Source organism: Acromyrmex echinatior, chromosome 1 (assembly GCF_024713525.1).
Source record: "Acromyrmex echinatior isolate Ae372 chromosome 1, ASM2471352v2, whole genome shotgun sequence".
In the NCBI taxonomy this organism is placed as follows: domain Eukaryota; kingdom Metazoa; phylum Arthropoda; class Insecta; order Hymenoptera; family Formicidae; genus Acromyrmex; species Acromyrmex echinatior.
The window spans coordinates 2309584-2328664 of record NC_141852.1 but is presented as its reverse complement, the minus strand read 5'-3'; the positions used below and the strand labels follow the sequence as shown (position 1 = coordinate 2328664).

The 19081-nt window shown below is 28.4% G+C and overlaps 1 protein-coding gene across 1 annotated transcript; it reads right to left on the bottom strand.

Annotated features, from left to right (window-relative positions):
- Positions 1 to 15824: 15824 nt before the first annotated feature.
- LOC105149252 (uncharacterized) lies at positions 15825 to 19081 on the bottom strand. The gene is made up of 3 exons (XM_011061536.2): positions 17775 to 19081; positions 16502 to 17580; positions 15825 to 16228 (listed from the first exon to the last, which is right to left on the bottom strand). The coding sequence occupies exons 2-3, from the start codon at positions 16970 to 16972 to the stop codon at positions 16157 to 16159; spliced, it is 543 nt and encodes a 180-aa protein (XP_011059838.1). The 5' UTR covers positions 16973 to 17580; positions 17775 to 19081; the 3' UTR covers positions 15825 to 16156.

Here is a 19081-nt window from a genome sequence, read left to right as displayed (position 1 = left end):
CTATGCGAAACGAAACCCATTCTACCGACTTTCTCCTAAACAGGGAGATTTTATTTTAGGAATTTTTTTATTTTACTGCTTTAGAATGAAACAGCAAAAATTGTTTATTGTATATCAAAGTATTCTTTATGTATTGTCAGAGTTTCATAACTTCTTAAATTTTCGAGTTAAACCGATGATATATGATGCTTATTTTCCTGCTGGATTGCTAGCTGCAGAATGAGCATCTTGTCAACGTATTGATTGCGGTGCTATCAGTGTCAGCCAATACGGTGGCAAAATTCTAATCCAGCAGGAAAACAAGCATTGTATTCTGGCTTTATGAGCCTTCTCTTGTTAGTAAAAAAAAATGACAAAATAATTAATATTTTTATAATATTTAATTTTTTAAATAAAAACTGAATGATTTATTCAGATTTTCAAATATAATAGATCTTTCATCAATTGCATTTTTAAAAAATTAAATTTATAAATCTTCTTCAACAAACATATGAAAGAGAAAGCTTCTTGATAAAAAAATGCATGTATATAAATATGTATAAACATACATAAATATTCATAAACATGCATAATCATACCATATATGAAATATGTCCACACATGTTCATACATTCCTTTTTCTTTTGTTAAAATTACTTTTAGTAATTTTTTAGAAATATTAATAGTAATATGAAAACATTAAAAATAATTAAAATTAATTTTCATACTATTTGTTTTAAATCAAGTTTGAAAAAATGTAAAAAATTCCTTATGTATAATTATATATAAAATTATGCATAATTGTGTATGAGCAATTTTTTTTTATATTTCTTTGAACTTGTTTTTTTCTAAAACGAATACTGCGAAAATTACCCCATTAATTATTTTTTGTTTCCACATTACTATTATTATTTCTATTACACTAAATGATAATTTTACAAAAGAAAAAGAGATGTATGAATATGTATGGACATATTTCATATATGATGGTACATGTTTATGAATATTTATGTATGTTTATACATATTTATACATATTCATGTATGAAAAATTTTTTACCGAGAATTATTTTCTTGAAAAATCTATCATATTATGTTTGACTACTAATCCACAGTCTATTTTTGACAGATATGAGCAAGTAAAGCGATCAGCGAATTTCTTTTGCGTTTTTTTTACGTATTTTCTCGCGCCTGAATCTCATCAAATATTTGCACGACTTTTCGCGCCTTGATGTATCTGTCGGATCTTCGCGTTTGTTGTACTTGGGAATTTGCGGTTCCGCGTAACTTTATTCGCCTTTAGTTAGGGCTTAAACTTTACTTCTCTACTCTTCATAGGAAAACTTCTCTCAAGGAAGCGTTAACGATGAATTTCCTGACAAAATCAAAAAGGAGCTATTTTGGCCGTTAATAACATAACTAAAAATCAATATATTCTGTTATTATATTTATATATGGATTGATCCTCTTTTATTTACGATCAAACATTTTTTTTAATTCTTTTATTCGCTGTATACTCAGAATGATCCAATCTACAAAAAAATAAACCCTGTCAAATTCCAACTTGATCAGACAACAGGAACTCATATTTCCAGCTTGTTAATCATTTGAGTTCCTTTAAAACTTCCTACACTATCAACATTCATTTTTAAAGCGTATTTTCCGCAAAAATCTGCCTAAAGAGGTTTTTTTTTAACATGTATGTCTTGCTTTTCTGCAGTTTGAGGCCTTATACATCTCGACAATTAGTAAATGGTAATAACAAAAAATTAAATCAATAAATCAATACATAACGGGCTCAAAATTTTAAAACGCAATAATTAAAAAAAGACTAAAAGCTAAGCAGGATTGTCGTGCTATAAATAAAACGCTATGCGTTTCCTTAGCGCCGAGACACTACCGTGTCTCTGGATTTAACAATATATTCTTCATTTACATTACAAACGTTTCGACTTGCATCGAGTCATCTTCAGTGCATATATTTCGAATTAGTCAGTACTTGATAATCTCAGATGTTAGTAACTATGCATGAATATAGTATGCATGAATGAGCTATGTATCCATTTCACTATATTCTCTCTTAAATTGATTCACAATTATTTTTGATGTCTATTATAAAATTCAATATTGTAATAATATATATTTCTTAAGCCAATAAATTATACAATATTAATAATAAAACTGAGGAGGAAACAAGCAAGCCATCGTTAATAAAGAAATAATCGCAAGTAGAAAGTTTGACAGATACATTTGAAATGAAAATAACTGCTATGAAACCACAAAGAGAAACAACAAAGAAGAGGATGGATTAGTTTTTGATGAAAAGGATAAAAAAAGAAATGGAAAGAGAATTGAGATCAGGAAAGGATAACAAATTAAGGATCGATAGATATGAATCGGAGAATAATTCGATATCACTTTGTTTGTTTAAGCCATATCGTTGTTTTTTTATATGGATCATCTCTGAAATAGGTCTTTTTATATGATATCTCATTATCCAATATTTTAACGTCATTCTAATTAAATTCATGATTGAGTAAATGTTTATTTAGGAGTCCCTAAGCAGAGGAGGAGGAGGTGGGAGTCGCTTTGCGTGAAAGTTGTGCAGAAATGAGAGGTTATTTCTTTAAATTTCTTTTCTTAATAACTTTTTAACAGATAACGTCCGCCAATTAAAACCTGTTGGAAGTCACTCAAAGTCATGATCTTCACAACATATGTATGTTAAAATCAAAGTTATCGGAAACTGAGTTCCTTAAAGTAAGTATTTACTGGAATTATAGTATTTGTTGAAACATTTGTTGTCGTAGTCGTGCGACAAGATTTTTCAAACTTTTTTGTAATCAACTCTTATAATTTTTGAAATATTATTTTAAAAATTCCTTGAATATTGCAAATAAAATTAAATAGAATGCGTGAAATTTTTTATTATTTCCATTTCACCAGTCAAAAATATATAAAATAGGTATATTTGCATAAAGTATAAAATATATACATATATGTTTATACACATAAACTTTAATATATATATATATATACATATATATATATATATATATATATATATATATTAGATGCGCAACTAAGTTCCCGCTGTTTGGCAACAGATGGCTCCAGCAGTAAGTACTGGTCGATTCTGACATAACCTAAACGTCATGAACCAAGCTTAGACATATGATAAACAAACCGCTTTGAAACATTAGTGATTTTGTTTTTACGTCATATTCTTTTGGTTGTGTGAAAATGTTTGATTTTGTGCCAAATAATCGTCATATGCAGGAAGTATTGATTTTCTTCTTTCATTCGAAGAAAACGGCGGCTGAAGCGCATAGAGAGCTCCAAAAAGTTTACGGAGATGCTGCTCTAAGTGAAACAACGTGCCGAGATTGGTTCCGTTGCTTCAAACGGTGATTTCGATGTTGACGACCGTCCGCGTGAAGGAAGGCCAAAAACCTTCGAAGACGCTGAATTGGAGGCATTGCTCGATGAGGATCCGTGCCAAACGCAAGAAGAGCTTGCTTCAGTATTAGGAGTTACCCGCCAAGCCATTTCCAAGCCATTTTTTCACAATAAAGTTGCATTTTCATCAAAATAACAGCGAGAACTTAGTTGCACACTTAATAATATATATATATATATATGTATTTGCATATAAAATTTGCAATTAAATATAAAATATTATACAATAATTAAAATTTTACATATATAAAATTATATATAATATAAAATGTATATTGATTAATTCTTTCTCTACATTTTCTTATTTATTCAATACTAGAAAATAAAGGTCTATAACGGTCGAAGCTATATCTTTTAATGCTTAAAATAATTCAATCTTGAATTACTATGTACATACAATAGTATATTTAATATATGCATATATGTACTTGAATATATACTATATTTGTAGTCTTTTTAACTGCGCGCCATTTTTCTGGACTATAAACGCAATTAAATTACTTTAGTAATCGCAAATTACATTAATATAATACATTACAAGCAATTTTAATAATTTGCTCAAGCATCATATTATAAAGATGTTAATATGTTGAAAAACAGTTAATAAATTTATTGCGAAAAATATTGTCTCAGCGCGCAGTCCAAAAAAACTACAAATATGATATATATGCAAGTAAATATATAGTATATATAGTAATTCAAGATTGAATTATTTTAAGCATTAAACGATTCAGTTTCGACTGTTATAGGCCTTTAATTTCTAGTATTGATAGTGCTCTCACATATGTGGTCTAACTAAAGTTTCTTAATATTTATGTTATATTAAGTCGTCTGAAAAAAAGACGATGTTTCCTTACATGTACCAATTATTGCGAAGAATATTACTAAGTCCTCGGTTTAAACGACTTAGGACATTTGTACGGAATACAGATCCGAGTTCGACTCCCGGCCGAGATAATATTTTTCGCAATAAATTTTTATTAACAGTTTTTCAACATATTAGCATCTTTATAATATGATGTCTAATTGATGAATACCAAATTATTTAAATTGGTTGTCAATTTAATTCGCGATTATTAAAGTAGTTTAATTGCGTTTATAGTCCGGAAAAACAATTCGGCGTGCAGTTCAAAAAGACTACAAATATATTATATATATGTAAGCACCGGATTATTATATTTTGAAAAGTTTTCAAGATAAGCTACAAGAATATGGAATGAAAAATAAGATGGAAAACCCATTTGGAAAAATCATATGACTTTCAAACTATTCAATGTCAAATCAATGACACCATCTTATGTACACATCGAAACCATACAGCTTTTATCTGAAAAGTTTTTATCTAAAATACTCTTTTTCCGAGATAAAAGAGGTGTACGGGTGATCGCAGACACTCGGTATAGTATATATAATAATTCAAGGTTTAATTATTTTTAACAATAAAAGATCTAGCTTTGACCGTTATACACCTTTAATTTGTAGTATTGCTTGTATTCTCACATATGCAATCTAAAATAGTTTCTTAATATGTTTTATTTATGTCACAAATTGTATTTTAAATTATATTCAATAACACATACTATTAAAGAGAGTAAACCCTGGGCAAATTTTTGGTGATATAAAAAGGCCCCCAAGGGTCCGAAAGTAATTGAAGAACGATATTCTCGATAATTGATATAAATTTGCTATTATTAACATAAATATTGTATTTGGCTAATATATTATTAAATTCATGATTTTTTATTACAAAATATTTCATAAATATTTCATAAATAAATATGTACCATATACTTATAAAGCTATAATATCCTATATATTGCCGAAAAGTTACAATTTTTTTCTCTGCAATTATCATTGCTATTGATAATCAAACTTTGACGATAATATTGAAATCAACACTTCTATTAAACTAATAAATCATAAAATTAGTACAATATTATCATTTTTTACTCTTAATCACTTCAACAAGGACGCCAACTCCCGTAAGGATGTCGATCTTTAATAATATCGTGTCGGTAATAATAAAAGAACTATTTTTAATAATAGTTACAAATACATTACGCTGCAACACTACTAAGACAGCGCAATTTTACTGAAGGCGGACATTTTTATGATACTATGACATTATCACAATGTTATATTGCAAATATATTGCGCAATCTATTTGCAATATTATAACATTTCAATGAAATATATCTGCAATCATTTTGCAATCTTTCTGTGCTGTACGAGATTAGACTTTTAAGGAAATCCTAAAGACAATTATTAATATATTGAAAATAGCATTTACATACAGACGATTTACATTGACACATCACTACACCAATATCTCATTCGCACGTATATAAATTTTCGTATAACAATTACGCTTTAATTAGAAGTCTAAGTTCAATTTTAAGAACTCCACATTGTTTCTTCAAATTACTAGTCTGTGGACTACTATTTCGTAAGTACAGATTACACAGCTTTTATATTAAGCAAATTTTGTTACGACAACTCTGAAGACCCCTTTAAGAGGATCCTAAAACCATCGGTATTAGTGACTAAATCATATAATTTTTGTATAACGAATACTTTTTTCTCTTTCACAAATTCGGATAATTATTTTCCAAGATAAAAAGATACTCTTTAATACGTATTTGTGAGGTGGAGTTTATACTGAGAATGATCAAAAATTTTGAAATTGATATATCTTTTATCATTTCTTAGTGTAACATGATGTCTCAAGTTGTCAAATTATGATATTTGCTTGATACAATTACAAATAAAAGTTTTGCAATCTGTACTTACGAAATAGTAATCTACAAACACATAGTTTGCACGAACAAATAACGTCGAGTTCTTAGAATTAGATTTAGATTAGACACTTTATCGCGACGAATTTGTTATACGAAAATTGACACGAACGTGCGACTGCATGTATTATAATATGAGATATTGATGTGATAATATACAGGGTGTCTTAAAAATAAGGTAAGAGTCGTATTGGGGATATAGAATGGGTCAAAGGGAATAAAAAAGTCTAATACTATTTTGAGATATTTGCTGTAGTTTTCGAATTAAAAAAGGAAACGTATAAGTCAATGTGCAGTGAAGCCAATGTGTGGTGAAGCCAATGTGCGCCGCGCAAATTCATAGCATGGCCCATTACGCCTCACTCTCGGCGGCGCGCCGCCGCTGCCGCTGTCGAGTGAGGCGTAGTGAGGCGCGATGGGCCATATTACGAATTCGCACGGCGCGACTTTACCACATATTTGCTTATACATTTCCTTTTTTAATTCTAAAAACTACAACGAATATCTCAAAATGGTATTAGATTTTTTTGAAAATGGTTAGATTTTTTTGTTCCTCTTGACTCATTCTACGCCCCCAATGCGGCTCCTACCATATTTCTGAGACATCCTGTATAAAGACATCGATGCGCTGGAAAAACAGCGACTTTTGGTATTGTCGGAACTTCGCTTTAGGATTCCCTTAAGAAATAAAGCTTCTTAAAGAACATTTTCGACATGCGTTGCTTTTGTTTTTTAATCAGAAGAAAATGGATCTAGTTTGATAATCCTAAATAAAAAAACTCATGGGTTGATCCAGGCCAACATTCGAATAAAATGTTCACGGTTCAAAAGTATTGTTGTATATTTGGTGGGATCAAGAAGGTTGTGTACTATGAATTGTTAAATCCGAAAAAAACTGTCATAGCTGATATTATCGACAACAATTACATTAATTGAAGAAAGCATTAGATAAAAAATGACCTCCAATTGCGAGTAAATGACGCAAAGTGATCCTTCTTCACAACAATGCTCGACTTCAAATTGTCAGTGAAGCAAACGCTATTAAAGGAACGACAAGTCTTACCGCACTCCATATACAGGGTTGGCTATATTCGACGGAAAGATGTTTTTTTTTCAATCATGGGAAAAAAACACATTTTTTGCTGTTCATTTAAAAAAAAAGTGTTGCCAGATCTTTCCGTCGAATATGGCCAACCCTATATTCTCCAGACATTGCTCCATCTGATTTTCACTTGTTCCGTATCGATGGAACATGCTTTAAAGGATACACACTTCTATAATTTCGAAGATGTGAGAAAATTTGTTGAAAATTCAAACATCTCTAAAGAAGAATCTTTTTATCATCGCAGAATCCATCTTTAGCCAGAAAGATGAGAAAAAGTTATACAAAACAAAAGAAATTATTTTGATTAAGTTATTCGTTCATTATCTTGTTTAAATAAATCAATTTTTGAAAAAAAAGCCCTCAAAACTAAATCACACTTCTAATAGTTATTATACAGGGTAAATATAAAAAGTCTTTTAAACTAAAAGGATCGGTGAAATATCTCGAAAACAAAACATTTTTTAGGAAAAGTGATTTAGACAAAAGTTGTACAGTTTAAAAAGATTTATTTACTGGTCACTTCTGTTTGATCTTGGGTGGCGTCGCCAAGGTCAGATCAAGATCATATCGGTTTTTTACAATAAAACATCCTATTTTTGATTTCATTCTAATAGCTGTTGTCAAGAGATTTTTCCAAAACACTACAATGAAGTTTATTTTCATTAAGTACTTTTTGAGTTATCAAAGGCAATAAATGATCTAATCCCATCACATTTATTGATAAAAAATTGTTAAATAAGAAATATCTCGAAAATTTTTAGCACACAAGGATTGTATTCCACTTAAACAGATATATAATTTGGAAAAAAATTTCGAGCAATGCGAGAAGACCTAATGCAAAATAATTATTTCAAATCCTGGCTTTGTATAATATGAACATACTTATATACTTTTCAAATTATATGTTTAAATAAAGATGCAGTCCTTATTTCTCAATTTTCAAAACGTATTGATATCAATTTTTTATCAATAAGTGTAGTAATTATTGTCTTTAATAAACACTTTTCTCTCATCCCGATCTTTCTCCGAAATAAACGATATATCATTCGGCTCCGCAGTTTTTTAATACGATACATAATTTGTACATTTCAAAATTTCTTCATGTTGGCCAGAAAACAGCCAAAACTTAACATCTTCCTTTGTTTAGAAAGAAGAAGCTTTCTTTTTTTACAATTTTTCTCTTGGTGTTTTTCTATAAAGTTGATACCACTTAAGTAAATAATTATAATAAAGATCAATATTCGATGATTTTTAGTAATTGATATCTTATTAACTATTGCGAAAATTACAAAATAGTAGAGAACTTTCCGACTTGTCAGTTTATTCTATTCTATCTCTATGCGAGAGTTTTATTGTTAAACACCCTGTATAATTTGTTAAAAATATTACGTTTTAAATATAAAGAATTTTACAAATTATATTTTTTTTATAAAAAACAATGTTGTTATTTAAAATGTAACAATTATCAAACAATATTACAATTTTTACAATTTTTATTTCTTACATTTATTATCTTTCTTTTATTGAGTCAAATTGTTATCGCCAATTTTTCGCAGAAAAGCACGTACCGATGAGAATCGATAGTATGGGTAAGTACTTTATAAATGTCCATTTGAGTTTTCATTGTCCACAAACTGCAGACGAAGAAAGTCATCAGAACACAATTTTTGTTAGATCACAAAGAATGATGACTGTTGAAGTACAAAAAGTCAATGCCGTTCGAATAAATATATATCCGCCTTCCTACTAACATTTTATGCGATTTTTATCCGCTTTTTGAATGCATATAGACCATTGACATAAAACAAATCTTCCTCCACAATTTTTTCTTGCTGATAAAGCTGAAAAACGAATTTTTTTAAAGTTCTTTCAATTTCTCACATATATGTGTGTGTGTGTGTGTATGTGTGTGTGTGTGTGTGTGTGTGTGTGTGTGTGTCGAATCTTTATTATTATACATTAAAAAGAATTTTTAGTTTTAAATCTTTATATTCTATTTACCTATTCTATATATTTATCGGTAAACGATATATCGACATATCACTTTGTTTTTAGACAATATTTCTTAAACAAAAGGTAAAAATAAAAACATAAATACAAACTAAAAAGTGTTTTCCATTAGATAGTATAAGCAGTTTTTATAATACTGTTTGCAATTTTGCAATAATTAATTTTTTCATAAGGTAAGCAAAAATGAGCGTTTGACAAAATGGGCTCCAAAACTGACAATAGGCAATAATGCTACGTATTCCTATTCTTCTTCTTTTACAGGAATTGTTTGTATAAAATACCTACAAGTAAATGTATACAAGATATCCCAAAATCTTTTCACTTTGTTATAAAACATTTTTATTGATTTATATACATATTTATTTTATGCTGTTCTGCAAGATGCAAATATGTAATGCGATAATTTTTCAAAATAATTTTTCTATATATGCACGATTGTCTTCAGCTTTAATAGAGTTATTTAACACTGTAAAACAACATTATAAGGATTAAATTAACTTAAGACCTTTTTACAAACAGGTGTAGCGGTTTACGCTGCATCTCAATTTTAAATTTAAGATTGTTTTACGAAAAAACTAAGAGAAAAAATAATATAAATAAAACTGATTTAAAAAATTACAAGCATTTAAAATGATAATATTATTAATAATATAGTCACTATTATTTAAATTACGTAATTTGCAAAAGAAAATCGTAAGAATTATATTTTCGCATTCGTAGAATTCATTTTTAGCCGATTTGGTATAAAAACAAGCCACAAATACACGAATTATGAGTTTATATTTCTTTAATTAACTAAACAGATCATGATTTTATTAATATTAATAAAGTGCAATTGTTAGTTTCTGAGAAATAAGAGGATCATTTCAAGAGACCTATATCAGTATTGGCGACTTTCCTCTAATATTATAAAATATATAATATTGTTTGATAATTGTTATTTTAAAAATAACAACACTGTCTAACAACATTGTTTTTGAAAAAAAATATAAATTGCAAAATTTTTATATTTTAAATGTGATTTTAACAAATTATACAGAGCGTTTGATAAGTAACAATAAAACTTTTGCATAGAGGTAGAGCGGACTAAACTGAATTTTCTCTTTCTGAGTTTCCTCAAAAAGTTTTCCATTTTGTATAATAATTTTTGTAGTAATTAATAAAATATCAATTACTAAATCACCGAATATTGATCTTCAATAATTATTTACTCAAATACTATCAACTTTACAAATAAACAACGAGAGACAAAAATTATTATTGATAAAAATAGTTATCAATAAGAAAATGCAGTACCAAAAAATTAACAGAAAATTCTGAAAAAATTCTGAGAACTTTATGAAAAGCCGGTAAACAATTTTTGTTATTTGTTATCTTTTTTTTTGTAAAATTGACTTGAGTAAAAAATTAATGAAAATCAATATTTGATATTTTTTAGTATTTAATATCTTGTGAACTATTGCGAAAATTGTAAAATGTACAGGACTTTTCGATTCAGTTTGATCTACTCTACTCCTATACGAGAGTTTTATCGTTACTTATCGAACATCCTGTATAACATTTTCTTAACATTTTCAGTTAAAACTCATAACGAGATTTGAAGAATATGCAACGGACAAATTGTGTTTGATGAACATTTTGGATAGAAGTAGCAATCTGAGATCTGCTTTTGTCTGCGTCAGCAACAGGAGCAGACCAGCTTCTCTTTGAAGGAGCGGATTGACATATGGGAGAATGGTAGGAGTGAGAGAGGATATATCCTGTTAATTACACGATCTCGGATTTGCTTGTGACGTTAGATGTCTCGAACAGGACGTCTGTTCCCTGACAGACAGATTGAGTTGCCTTCCGTATTATGGACGCGATTAATGATAATCGTCTTCCACGCTTTTGGTTCATAAGATCCTATCATATAATTTGAAATAACAATAATAGTACAATTCTTGTCCTTTAATCTTTGTTAAAATAATATATGTATATGTATCCAACATGCATCCAACACTTAAATGCTACTTTTCTTAAAATTTTCATTGTACCTATGTAACTACCTGAATATATTTTTTAATAATCAGAAATGAATTCTCTTCTGACCATCAATTTTCAATTTTAGTCTCAGCAAAAAATTTTAAAAAATCGCAAAATTAGAAAAAATTGCTTAGATAAGTCGTATAGAGTATGATTATCTCATCTTTTCTAATACACATATTTATTTGAGAAATATTTATTTGTACTTTTATCATTTCTCAAATCATGCTTTCTTTTTAATCTTTTTCTGTAATAATATGAGCAGACTCAAAATTTTTGTCCAAAATTTGTTATTTTCAGAGCATAAAAAAAAAGAAACTCCACATACAATAAAATTACGCACTTTTCAGAAAATAACAATATTCCAAATTCCCAATCAATAGGATGTAAAATATTAAACAAAATTAAATAATTGCTAAATAATTGCTAAAAAACAAATTGTTAAACAAATGCATTTTGTTTGTCTCTAGTTAAAAACATAATGTCCTTCCAAATGTCTATGTTTTTTCAGGATGTAAATTAATGATGAAAAAATGATTTCTGAACATTTCAAAGTAACTTATAATATGTCTTTCAACACTGAACACTATGCCATCTCGAACTAAAAAAATGAAATTTTGGATAAAATGTATTTTGGAATTTTGCTCTTCATATATTGTTATTACTTATACATATTAAAATCACTTTAGCAAATTTTCACAAATATATATTGTTTATTAATAATATATTATAATAACATAATAATAATACATAATGTAATACACTTATTATTAATAATAAATAATATATTAATTAATAGTTAATATTAAAATAAAAATAAAAATTTGTAATTCTGTTATGATGTTGAGCAAGAAACTTTGCATTTCCAATGTCTTTTCTAAGACAGATATATAATATTTCGTTGTAAACAAATTCTTTGGTGAGGAAAAGTCAATCTCAAGAAATCAACCGGGATTTCATCGACAATATTTTATCAACTCAGTAAAATTTTGAATAATAACTTTCTTTGGACCGCTAATCGAAGCTTCGGCAACAGAAAAAGAAATATTAATGCATAACAACTGATATATCGAAAAATGTATCGAGACAAAGTCTTTCTCATTTTTGTTATCAACTGCAACAAAGGTTGATAGAAAAATTTATTTCCTTGAGAAAACAATTATATATAAATATACATAAATTTGTAAGATGGCACATAACTAATATAGAAAATAATGTAATATCATGTCATATACTAACAATATAAAAAAGTAATAAAAAATAGGATATATGTGCAACATGTACTTATATTAAACATTAAACGAGGATGAAATGATGCTCGCGAGCGTTGCAAACGTTAAGTGGAATGCACGCTATATTGATTCTTTAATATCTGATGTAGATTATACAAGCTTGCGAAATCGAGAGTGTTAAAAGATGTTTAAAAAGTAGAAGTGATTTTCTATGTAATTCTGTACGCTGAATCCGAATATGACTACAGAAATACCCTAGCAGATTTAAAAATAAAAAATGACTATTTTGAATTCTAAAAAAAGTATAAACAATGTTAAAAAATTTATATTTTCATTCACATTTTAATTTTGATAAAACTGTCCATATCATAAATTGATCTGGTCAGAGGCGTGACACGATTGCCACGGTTCTTCGAATTTTTATGTCAGTTAAACCTTGAAATATCAATCTTACACATCTCAGCAAGAAAATGTCGTAAAACATTAATCGAAAATGGATCTTGAAGAAAAAGACTAGTACTATGCCATTAACGAAAATATTCAAAAAAAATATATTCCTTTATAATAAATTCATGAAATTGGCCAAATAGCCTTTTCTGAGCATTTTTAATCTCAAATATTTCGAAAATCTGAAGATGTGCTAGATCTAATTCTACAAAAAAATCGGATTTAGCGTACAAAATTACTCCTATTTCTCAAATATCTAAACCTCGCAGGTCTACGTTATCTAATACAATCGAAATAGATATTTTAAAATAGATTACAATTTAAAAAGTATTAAAAATTACAAAGAAAAAAATACACTAAGTACTATAAAAAAATACTACAATATGATAATTACAAACAATGAATTAGGAGGTGAAAGGATAAACCACAAACACAAATGCATAAAGCGAAGCGACGCATCTTTCGTGTTCGCTTTTCACCGAATAGTCGGAGATTTCGATAAAATGCATTTTAATGCGAAATTTGCATAATCGCTTGAATTTGCGCGCGCGTCGCACGTGATGCAGTTGAGTAAAGAAGTCGAACCACTAAAGCTTTTATCCATCCCTTGCCATCTCCTCCTAGATCTTCTTTCTTCTAAGTTATTCTTTCATTCGTTAGAAAAATAGAGGGTGAATCGATTTATCGATTTAAAATTGTTACAATTCGTAACAGCAAAATTAAACAAACTTTACAATCTTAAAACAATTTTTTTTAGCAAAAATGTGAATAATCTTATCTTGGTCCATTACAAAATACCATGTTTCATCAATTTAAATAATATATAAATAAAGATACTCAATATATTGATCGTATTTATTAGATATAAAGTCGCATAGTCGCCATAGATATAAAGTCGCATAGTAATTTTTTTTTTTTACACATTGTTCGTTTTTTCTTCATTTTCCCCTTGAGTATGTATATAAAAATTCTATTTCTATTTTTAATACATCAATTAATCGCGAAACGTCTAAATGTTTGCTACCTACGAGGTTTTAAAAATTACAACAGAACCTCGATTTAGCCACCATAAATGCAATTCGAAAATAACAATTACAAGCTTTATAAAACGCTTCCGAAACTTTATAAATAATGCAACGACGTTCTTTATTCGATCTAATCGATAAATTTTTACAGTTGAAAAATCTCTCTTTATTGTAATTATCTTTTAAAAAACTAATTCTACTGATTAATTTAATTTAATAATTCTTATCGCATATAATGTTGTTCAAGATATAATATAAAGTAATTTATAATATAAAAAAAAAGGTAAAATAAAATTTGAAATTAAATGTGCATTTCATAATAGAGATTTGTTAAAATTGTTCTATCTGAAATGTACATTTAATTTATAAAAGGCTACAACATAATATAAAAAAATATTTGTAAATATAAACAAATATTTTTAATATATTATAAAAATAAGTACTTTATATACAGAATAATAAGATAAATCAGTTAATGTGAAGAAAATATGTAGAGGAGACTGGGAACAATTGTAACAATTTTTAGAAATATACATATATTTCTTTATTTATGACATATATATTTATTTCTTTTTAAGCACATGACGCAACAACTACTTAGCTTTAAGGTACTACTTGTAAAAAGGTGTAATTTTAAGCTGTTTATGAGTAATATATCAAATTCAAATTAGTACATTGCTCCGATTTGGGGCAAAATGAAACAGAACTAGGGAAAGTTGTAACATGTTTTAAAAACAAATTATCTGTTCTAAAACATAAATTCACCGTTTTAAAAACACATATTCAGTGCTTTAAAAATAAATTATCTGTTCTAAAACAGAAATTATCTTCTTATATTAGTTTTTGTTTTTAAATCAGTAAATTTACTATTAAAAAGCAATGAATTTGTGTTTTTAAAACAGTAAATTTATGAGATATTTCAGAACAGATAATTTGTTTTTAAAGCAGTGAATTTGTGTTTGTAAAACAGTAAATAATATCTATTATAATAAGAAATACTTACAACTTCGCGGTCATAGGGCATGAAAATGTGACCTCAGCGTGTGCTTGCATCGCAGTATTTTATGATTATGACAGATTTCCTAACCTGAATTGTCGTCAACTTAAAATATTTCGATTCACGAAACAGAGCGACACTTTTTTCTTGTCAAATCTTTATTTTTACGTAAAAACACATTGATTCAGTGTATTTTTATCAAAATTTGAGATGAACGAACTTTTCTTAATATTTATCGTTAATTGTAATACTGTTACAATGTAGGGCAAAAGTTGACGAATTGTGCGCATCTAAGGGATATTTGTTTTCTTGGAAAGGTTTTCTAAATTCAAAGCGAAGTATAGAAATAGAAACTATAAACATTCTTCTACCATTACGTATCCTTATATTGAACACATTTGCATTCAGTAAAGTTATATTTGGCAAAAAGGAAAAAACGGAAAAGCGAAAAAATTTGTCGCGCGGATAATTGTGCGCATGGGTTGGGTAATTGTGCGCAAAGCAAAAGTTGTAGGAAATGAATTATATAATGTTGATAAAGAAATCATAAAATACATTTATAATCTGGTAATATAAATATATATTAAATATATTTTATATATACATATATATATATATATATTATATATATATATATATATATATATATATATATATAGCAAAAATACAAAACTAATCTATAATAATAATGCACATAGACTTTGGCAAAATAAAGGAAGAAAATCAAAGTGGAAATATTAATTATCCAAATAAAAATCGCATATAATTTTCAACATTATCAGCTCCACTGCATTCTTTATGGATCCATTCAGACAGCACCGAAACCAAAGTTCCTTGTCTCTTCCGGCTTCTCCGCAAATGGTGCACTGTTCATTAGAAGGAATTGTCCGTGTTGATGTCAGAGCTCGTTGACTTTTCGCTTTTCAAAACTTTAATCTTCATCCTCTTCTTCGATTCTTTCTTCAATTTCAAATTTTTCTTAGTTCCGCTGTCTGCTTTTTTCTTCAACCTCTCCATTTTTTTCCTCGCAGCATTTATTTTCGTCTCTTTTGCATATTCCAATTTTCTTTTTTGTAGACGCAGTCAAAATTTCAGATTGCATTTTTGTATGAGAATATCACATTTTTGCATTTCTTGAGGGAACTGGTACGAAGTCTGCAACAGTAAATTTAAAAGTTGAATACGGAATTGAATCGAAAAAAATCTGATGGAATCGTTTGGAGCAGAAAGCGCTATAGTTTCACGATCAGCAGAATTATTCTTTTCATTAAAATCAACATTTTCATTTGGTTGGAAAATTTCAGAAAGTGCTTCAGTAAGTTCAGAGTTGATCAGCATTGTTCGGAGCAAAATCTTTGTTAAATTTGTCGGGGTTTATAGACCAAATTCTGACAAAAAACCAGAAATTCCTTTTTCCATTATAGCTACCTTAAGGAATGCTTTATTCAATAACTCTGCGAGGTTATATTTGGTAATTTTCTCATAAGCATTCGTACTCGAGAATAATTCATATTCCCGATAAAGAACGATTTTCAACGGACCAAAGAAAGTCAGATCAAGAGGCTGAGTTTTATGAGACGTGTGAGGGGAAAGAATGACAACAGTGATGAAATTGGCTTTACAAAATTCAAAAGCTGCAAGAGAAATATGGCTTGTATGATTATCCAATATAAAAAGCATCGGATTATCATGAGTTGGTTTCACGTGGTTCTTAAAATGCTGCAACCAGTTTATATAGAGGTACTCATTAGTCCATCCATTTCTGGAACAACCATAAGTTGCTTCTATCCATTTCTTTGAAGTTGGAGAGTCATGCGAGCTCTTGTATAAATTAACATGGGTGGAATAATATTCTGCAGTATTCAAAAAATTGCAGTAATTGTTCATCTTCTTTCTCATGAAGTCACTGCTTCGACTTTTTTAGTGTCTTTCTGCGCATAAATTTTTGGACATTTTTTTTGCACCGTGATACCAGTTTCGTCCATGTTTGATTCTTAAACTTAAATGTTTGAGAAAGACTTCATTCAAGTTAATAAAGAACTGTATAACAGAATCTTTATTGAATGCAGTAATTCTATTAAGGCTGGTGCCCTCTGGTTGTCTTAATGAAATGCATGGTCACTTGAGAAAAAGATAAAGCCAATCTTTCCCAGCTAACTTTAATGTTGTATTAAAAATATGGCTAATTTTATTAGCTTCTGCAAATTCGTAAACTGTGCGAAACTCAAGAGGCGTGATTCTATAATATAACTTTGCGAGATTAATTATTTGATCTGCCAACTGTGCTTCTTCTTCAATCGTAAAAGTAGGCTTACGTAACCCAATAATACATGTTCCAGCGAATTGAATTTTATCCGTTTTCAAAGCGTAGACTCAGGGATATCATATTTACGGCTAGTGTCTCTGATTTTGAATTTACGATCATGTGTTATTGATCGTTTCACTCCTTTTAATTGAGTTTCAGTCCAATTATTTTTATCCATTTTTCTTTTGTATTTACGAAGCATCTAAAATAATAATAAAGAAGAAACAAAAAAAAATTAATATAATAAAATTATTTAACTTAACAAGTTAAAAGTCAAATGATTATTTTAATTAATACATATTATTTTAATTAATTTTTTAATTATTACACAATAATATTTTTAATTGTGTATAAAAAAAATTAGTGCTAGCCATAAGTTGCTTTCTGTTTACCTACACTAATTCTCAGATAATTCTCACTTGTGACGTCATAATTCAGTTGAATACGTGTTTCTTTTGCATTCTGACAAGTGCGATTCAACTGAGTTTTTACCTATAACCTACACAAGATCGAAACTGTATGCTTTAGTGAATCTCGTAAAATCACTTCAAAGTGGGGTTGTGAACCTGTATTGTCATGTGATAACTTTTTACAAAAGTAAGCAGTGACGTCATAATCTGAATATAAAATACTCAGTTTGCTTTAAACTCAGTTTCACTTGTATGTACTGAAAAGCAGTCTATGGAAGATGGATAATTGTGCGCATTTCAAAACGCACAGTTGCCTGCCGCGACTTGATTCGATATGAAATACGATTACTTCAACACTTCTTAATCAAATAATAAATAACTTAATAAATAACAGCTCGAAAGACGCACTTTATAATAACGTACTTTAATAACGTATGCAACTTTAAACTAACAAATTAAAAATATAGATTTATTTTCTGAAATAATAAAAAAAGGTATGTTTTCACTTTTTTGTCTTCCACTGTTTATCAACGTACTTACGTCATATTTGTTGATTATAACTTAAGAGGACGACCTCCTGCATAAAAATTTTACTACGGTGATGTCTCCATCTATTGAAAAAGTACCAAACCAGGATGCGCACAATTACCTGCTGCGCACAGTTCCCCCATTTTCCCCTACACTAACGATGTAGTACTTTAACCTCAAACTGATGTTGTAAAAATTTACAATATATAAACATATCAAATACGATAAAGAAAGCTAAAATAAATTTTGAATATTACAAATAATACATTATATATTCTTTTATTAAATCAATTTATTCCAAATATAATTGCGAGCCGATAATATTCGGTTTCAACACAATCATTCTGAAACGCTAATAATTTTCCCTAAATTAAATTAGAAAGAAAAAAAAAAGAAAGTAAAAAATTTATTGCGAAAAATATTACCTCAGTCAGAATTCGAACTTGAGACCTATCGACTTTCCGGGAAGAGTGTCTTAGCCAGCTCGACCACTGAGGCTCCGGAAATATTCTTCGCAATAACTGATATGTATAGAGAGAATACGTTGTATGGCCACGTGTGTACAAACATATTAAGAAATTTAAGTACGACCGTATTATATGTGAAATATGTGAATACATCAAATACGATAAAGAAAACCAAAATCGGTTAAATTTTGGATGTTACAAATAATACATTAATTGTTTCAGAATGATTGTGTTGAAACCAAATGTTATCGTAATTATATCTGAAATAATTTGATTTAATAAAAGAATATATAATATA

Excerpts from the sequence above, each read along its gene's own strand:
- LOC105149252 (XM_011061536.2), bottom strand. The coding sequence starts at position 16,972 with ATGAGAAAGAAGATGAACAATTACTGCAATTTTTTGAATACTGCAGAA. Across the intron at positions 16,229-16,501 it reads TGAATAAAGCATTCCTTAAG|ACTTCGTACCAGTTCCCTCA; the intron begins GTAGCTATAATG and ends TTACTGTTGCAG.